Source organism: Polyodon spathula, chromosome 54 (genome assembly GCF_017654505.1).
Source record: "Polyodon spathula isolate WHYD16114869_AA chromosome 54, ASM1765450v1, whole genome shotgun sequence".
Taxonomy (NCBI): domain Eukaryota; kingdom Metazoa; phylum Chordata; class Actinopteri; order Acipenseriformes; family Polyodontidae; genus Polyodon; species Polyodon spathula.
The window spans coordinates 1141574-1148492 of record NC_054587.1 but is presented as its reverse complement, the minus strand read 5'-3'; the positions used below and the strand labels follow the sequence as shown (position 1 = coordinate 1148492).

Genomic DNA, 6919 nt, shown 5'->3' with positions numbered 1-6919 from the left:
GCTGTCTGAATCGTGTTTGGTGTTGCTGTATAATATATAAAACTATGCAGATTGAAGCTCAGGGGTGCTGTCTGAATCGTGTTTGGTGTTGCTGTATAATATATAAAACTATGCAGATTGAAACTCAGGGGGACTCTTTGAATCGTGTTTGGTGTTGCTGTATAATATATAAAACTATGCAGATTGAAGCTCAGGGGTGCTGTCTGAATCGTGTTTGGTGTTGCAGTATAATATATAAAACTATGCAGATTGAAGCTCAGGGGGGTGTCTGAATCGTGTTTGGTGTTGCTGTATAATATATAAAACTATGCAGATTGAAGCTCAGGGGGGTGTCTGAATCGTGTTTGGTGTTGCTGTATAATATATAAAACTATGCAGATTGAAGCTCAGGGGGGTGTCTGAATCGTGTTTGGTGTTGCTGTATAATATATTAAACTATGCAGATTGAAGCTCAGGGGGGTGTCTGAATCGTGTTTGGTGTTGCTGTATAATATATAAAACTATGCAGATTGAAGCTCAGGGGGGGCTGTCTGAATCGTGTTTGGTGTTGCTGTATAATATATAAAACTATGCAGATTGAAGCTCAGGGGGGCTGTCTGAATCGTGCTTGATGCCATACTGTATAAAACTATGGATAATTAAACAGAATGTAGTAAAATGTAAATAAAATAAATAAATAATCCCAATCCCATTATAAATAATTTTTTTAGGTTTATTAAAGCTTGATAAAATATTTAGAAGATGATGGCAAATATTTACAAGAAATAAATAAATAGTGAAATCGATTGATTTACATTTTTTAAAACAGTACACAGTTTCAAATATCAAATGTTATGTTTTTTGTATTTATTCTGTATCTCCCCCCTTCTGAAGACTCCAGGGCTGGACGATATTGAAAGTGCAAGGGTTCACAACATGAGTATTAAAACAGGCGAGACACACTCGAGGATATCAAACAGGGGAGAGACACACACACTAGAGGGTATTAAACAGAGGAGGAAAGACACACACTACGGGATATTAGCCCTCATAATTAGGGGTCTACTTAAATCGTGGTAAGTTTGCATATTTCTCACGGGTAGGTTGTGGATTTTGCAGACATTTCGCTGACCTCTTTAAACATTAAATAAACCAAGTAGACAGTATTTCAGAACACTGTGAAGCCTAAAAAGAGGTGAATCTCGCGGTGACCCCCTCAATTTCATGATTTCGGCGAAATCGCGATTTAGGTAGACCCCTACTCATAAGAGTCCATTCTGACCCAGCTGTGCTTTCGTATCAGTTATTTCGTGGATCTAGTGACTTGATCTTTGTAAACAGCTGTAGGATAGGATAATAAACCGAGGAGGGAGAGAGGCACACACTATAGGATATTAAACACAGGATAGAGGAATGAAATGGGTTTTCACTGTTTTAAAACAAGAGTTCACTTCTTTAAAAGGTCATTTCTGTTTTTCAAAGTATTTTATTAGTTCAATTTCCTTGACCCCCTCACCTTTTCATGTTTGCAATCACTGAGTGCTCATTAATACTGGAATTAATCAAATATTTGTTTGGTATTTGCAATTTCTTTTAATAAAACTAAAAGTGTTTCAGGCAATGTTTAAAAGATCCAGAAGCGCTTCATCCAGACTGATTTCTAGCGTTAAAAATATCACCATTCAAATGATTGAAAGAATGCAAGTATGTCTTTACAGGGGCTCCCGATGGGCGCATCCAGTAAAGGCGCTCCACGCGGATGTGCCCTATAGCCTGGGGATCGCAAGTTCCAGTCCACCGTGACCGGTTGATTGGCCGAGCGCCGCCCAGGGGGAGGGAGGTCCAGGGTGTCCACAGCGACCCCCTGTGGTCCAGGCGGGCGCCTGAGGGCTTGCCTGTAAGCTGCCCAGAGCTGCGTTGTCCTCCGACTCTGTAGCTCTGAAGTGGCTACATGGTTGGTCTGCAGTGAGTAAAGAAGCGCGTGTGTGTTTTCGCCCCTTCCGATTCAGCGCAGAACTGAAGGCAGCTGCTGAGTTCGGATTCAAAGCAACACAGACTTACCCATTTTTTTTTTTTTTATTTATTTGAGCGACGGTAATAATAAGAAGCACTCAGAACGACTGAGGTAAAGGGGCCAGGAAAAAAAGTCTAAAAGAGTCAAGCAGAAGACAAGCGTTTCAGCTCAGTGCCTTCAGCAGTGTAATGTGTACCATCTATTTAAATACCCCCAAAAAACTACAGTACATTCTTGCCCTAATAAAATATAACTGAATTTCTACTACAAACAAACACAAACATTTCTCTTCTATTTTATGTTAACTCTAGTGAGAAAATAGACTGGAGTGGAGTTTATCTTGTAATAACATTGAGAAGTGATGCATTCTGGGAGTTGTAGTTCTTAGGGGGCACAAACATTTTATATTACAAATACAAGACCACACTTCCCAGAGGTTCTCCTCTCCAGCTCATTTCCAGATGTATGCAGGGATACTGGAGGTCCTAGGCTGGTAAAGTCAACTTTTTCCCTTTTAAAACTGTGGAGAGGAGAAAGGAGAGAGGGAAGAGAGAGCAGAGAAGGGAGAGGAGAGAGGGAAGAGAGAGCAGATAGGGGAGTGGGAGAGGAGAGAGAGAAGAGAGAGCAGAGAGGGGAGACAAAACAAATGTCATATTTAACATTTTTTGAAATGTTTAAGTGGTAAGGACAGCATCACTGGCACGACTCTTACTCCCAGGAAGTAGACCCAGAGACAGAAGCTGCAGTTTAAGTGCCAATGGTCACTTTTAACAACAATACCCCAAAACACACGGAGAAACAAACAGGCACAGTGGCCAAAATAAACGATTTGAAACAATACAACAAACACTACACTACTCATTCACCTTCCACTTCTCCAACCCCATGTACCTCCCAGGTGCTCCCTCACCTCAACACCACCGAGAACTCTCAGTATATCAGAGCACCGCAAAACACACCAACACTATCCCTCACCAGCAATAAATCTAACACGAACACATGCGATCGCCCTCTTATACACTTTACAGCTCCACCCACATTCCCATCGGAATTTAACCCCCTCCCTGCCAAACCAACCCAACAGACAGACAGACAATGAGATTGAGAGACAGACAGACAAACAATGAGATCGAGACAGACAAACAATGAGATCGAGACAGACAGACAGTGAGATTGAGAGACAGACAATGAGACTAAGAGACAGAATGAGATTGAGACAGACACAGACAATGAGATCGAGACAGACAATAAGATCGAGAGACAGACACAGAGAATGAGATCGAGAGACAGACAGTGATATTGAGAGACAATGAGATTGAGAGACAGAAAGACACACAGACAATGAGAGAGAGACAGACAGACACACGGACAATGAGATCGAGAGACAGACAGACACACAGACAATGAGATCGAGAGACAGACAGACACACAGACAGTGAGATCGAGAGACAGACAGACAGACAGACACACAGACAACGAGACAGACAGACAGATACTGACCCTTGGAGACGTAGAGGTAGAAGAAGTCGCAGTACAGCACGGTCTGCAGGACCCCCGACAGGAGCGCGATCAGGTCGTAGAACCCCTGGCTGAAGAAGCGCCACATCCAGTTGAGCAGGTAGAGCAGTCGGTACGAGCCGAGAGCAAACAGGTAGTGACTGGTGATAGACTCGGCCTCCCCAGTCTTACTGACCAGGAACAGCTGCGGCAGGATCGCCACAGACTCCAGATAGATCGAGAACGTCCACAGGATCTACATCGGGGACAGAGACTGACAGGGGTCAGAGACATCGGGAACACAGGACCTAGAGCAAGGGTGGAGGAGGAGTTAGAGATGTAGAGCAGGGTAAAGGATCTACAGAGAGAGAGAGAGAGAGAGAGAGAGAGGCACAGAGTAAAACAGGTTGCAGTGATCTAGAACAGTAGCAGCAGGATTGCAACAGACTCCAAGGATCTAGAGCAGAAATACGGTAGAGGGACAATCAGCCATCCAGAACAGTCTAGAAGCGTATCCGTGCGTTACCTCGAGGGGGGTGAAGTCATGGTTGACCAGGAACGCCAGCAGCGCGCTCGGAGCGATCAGGAACTCGATCCGGAACGTGTCATGATTCCTGTCGTACGAAGCCTTGAACTTCCCATAGATCAGGAACACAGTCGCGTAGGAGCACACAATATACACCACCTAGAACAAACAGAACAGAGAAGAGATACAAGCACTAAACCTGGAACACAAAACAACACTTTGTTATCTTTGACAGCTATTTATTGTGTGATTTACAGCAGGTTTACCAGTGGTGTGTAGAGTGTCACTTGACACTGTTGGAGCAGACAACACCCAAACTACAAGAGAGAGATGACACCTCTTAACAACGAGGCCCCCGACACACCAGGGATTCACTGTAACTCTGTTTCTTACCTTCATGCAGGTGTTGTACAGGGAGATGTAGTTTGTGAAAAGGTCAAGGTATCTCGCAGTGAAAACGATAGCAAAGAGAATCTGACTGCGTCCTGAGATACCTGTCAAATAACAAAGAAATCAATCTAAAACACCTGTCGAATGCTTCAAGTGTTTATAGCAGACATAATCCGTGAATCTGACCCATCCTGCACTTCGATCCGTCACAAAGGAATTATTATCAGCTGCAATCGTTTTAACCAGGAATGCAACAGGACTCTTATTTCCAACCCCGAAGCTGCTCCTTAAAACAGAACAACATACTGTAAATACAGCATAATCGTAAATCTCGAAAAAACTACTCACTTCTAAATCTTTTGTAGTCATTTTTGTATTACTTCAGTATAAATACATGTTAATTTGGATTCATATGTTGTTTTTTTCAGACTTTATGTGAACAAAAAGGAACACATTAGCCCGTTTTCCCATTGGAAACAGTGATATTTTGAAATATCCCTGTCCTGGTCACAAAAGCAAAGTTTGTGGGGAATAATAGCCATTTCCTATACTTTTGAGGCATAAGCAATTAGGAAATAACCCTTACAACCCAGGAGCAATCTCTTTTCACAAAAGCAGAAGGTTAGGACGTTTCCTTGTCACTATGCTGCTGTGCAGTATTGCAATGTTCAGCCATATAAACCGTGCAATCTACCACACAGAGCACTGTTTACATCTCTCTCCCTCTCTCTCCTGTGTGTTTAATGAATGTGTTGCTCAGGTACAATATCTAAATGTTATTAACGCTCTCTATTGGAGTCAATGCATCTCAACACCTCTCTGCGTGTTTAATGAATGTGTTTGTTCAGGTACAGCAGACTGTATATTGAAATGCTGTTATTCTCACTGATTTGTAGCTCAGTCCCTTGGAATTGACATTAACAGGTCATTAACTTAAATATATTATAACAGCAGATTATTACAGTATGAATGACTGGTTCAGTTATAATTATTATTGTCAGCTGTATTATTATTATTATGCATGTTATTAATAGCACTTACCAGCACATGATCGTGTTTTCCAGATTTTCAAAAGCAGAATGATAATTGCTATCAAGTGCGAAAGATCGCCAAGAAATCGAAAAATATTCATATTTCGACTTTAATAACGTCTGCCTGCCCCTCTCTCTCTCTCTCTCTCTCTCTCTCACAAAACAATTGATGCTCTTAGCAATGATAGTTCTGTAATATCTCCGTGCAATCTTTCTTTTATTTCTTGCTTTCTTTCTCCTGTCTTTAAAGCACTTTCTTCTTCAAACGCACAGATCTAGCCTGCAACGGGGGATGCCGGTATATCGGCGGAGTGATCTCAAGCTGGGCGCGGTTTTCATTCTATGGTTTTAGGTCTTTCGCTATAGTGTGTTATTGCGGCGTCCCGCCACACGGTGGTGCTGTTAACACATCAGATAGTCCTGAGCTGAAATACAGTACTCCCATGGAACTAGGGGTGCTGGGGGGGGGGGGGGGGGTCAATAAAAATGATTCCAGCCTCTGCAAAGCTCCCCAGTCAAAAATACATGGTTTTAAAATGTTGATATCGATTCTGCTTTATAGATTGTTTTCCTGAGCTCTAGCAGAGCTGGAAGATGTCATTTCTAACCTCCTACTGCTGCAGGGAATAGCGAGAGCGTGCCTGTCCTGTTTTGCCCTGTTCAGTCCTGTTCAGTCCTGTTGTTCCCTGTCCTGTCCTGTCCTGTCCTGTCCTGTCCTGCCCTGTCCTGTCCTGTCCTGTCCTCCTGTTTTGCCCTGTTCAGTCCTGTTCAGTCCTGTTCTTCCCTGTCCTGTCCTGTCCTGTCCTGTCCTGTCCTGTCCTGTCCTGTCCTGTCCTGTCCTGTCCTGTCCTGTCCTGTCCTGTCCTGTCCTGTCCTGGTCTGCCCTGCCCTGTTCTGCTCTGTCCTGTCCTGTTTTGCCCTGTTCAGTCCTGTTCAGTCCTGTTCTTCCCTGTCCTGTCCTGTCCTGTCCTGTTTTGCCCTGTTCAGTCCTGTTCAGTCCTGTTCTTCCCTGTCCTGTCCTGTCCTGGTCTGCCCTGCCCTGTTCTGCTCTGCCCTGTCCTGTCCTGTCCTGTTTTGCCCTGTTCAGTCCTGTTCAGTCCTGTTCTTCCCTGTCCTGTCCTGTCCTGTCCTGTCCTGTCCTGTCCTGGTCTGCCCTGCCCTGTTCTGTGTCCTGTCCTGTTTTGCCCTGTTCAGTCCTGTTCAGTCCTGTTCTTCCCTGTCCTGCCCTGTCCTGTCCTCTCCTGTCCTGTCCTGGTCTGCCCTGCCCTGTTCTGCTCTGCCCTGTCCTGTCCTGTCCTGTTTTGCCCTGTTCAGTCCTGTTCAGTCCTGTTCTTCCCTGTCCTGCCCTGTCCTGTCCTCTCCTGTCCTGTCCTGGTCTGCCCTGCCCTGTTCTGCTCTGTTCTGTGTCCTGTCCTGTTTTGCCCTGTTCAGTCCTGTTCAGTCCTGTTCTTCCCTGTCCTGTCCTGTCCTGTCCTGTCCTGT

At 44.4% G+C, this 6919-nt stretch overlaps 1 protein-coding gene across 1 annotated transcript; it reads right to left on the bottom strand.

Moving 5' to 3' along the window:
* Positions 1–770: 770 nt before the first annotated feature.
* LOC121307185 (ER lumen protein-retaining receptor 1-like) lies at positions 771–5721 on the bottom strand. The gene is made up of 5 exons (XM_041239321.1): positions 5448–5721; positions 4410–4510; positions 4017–4175; positions 3494–3746; positions 771–2513 (listed from the first exon to the last, which is right to left on the bottom strand). Exons 1-5 carry the CDS (start codon positions 5536–5538, stop codon positions 2479–2481), a joined length of 639 nt encoding a protein of 212 aa, XP_041095255.1. The 5' UTR covers positions 5539–5721; the 3' UTR covers positions 771–2478.
* Between the last annotated feature and the right edge of the window lie 1198 nt (positions 5722–6919).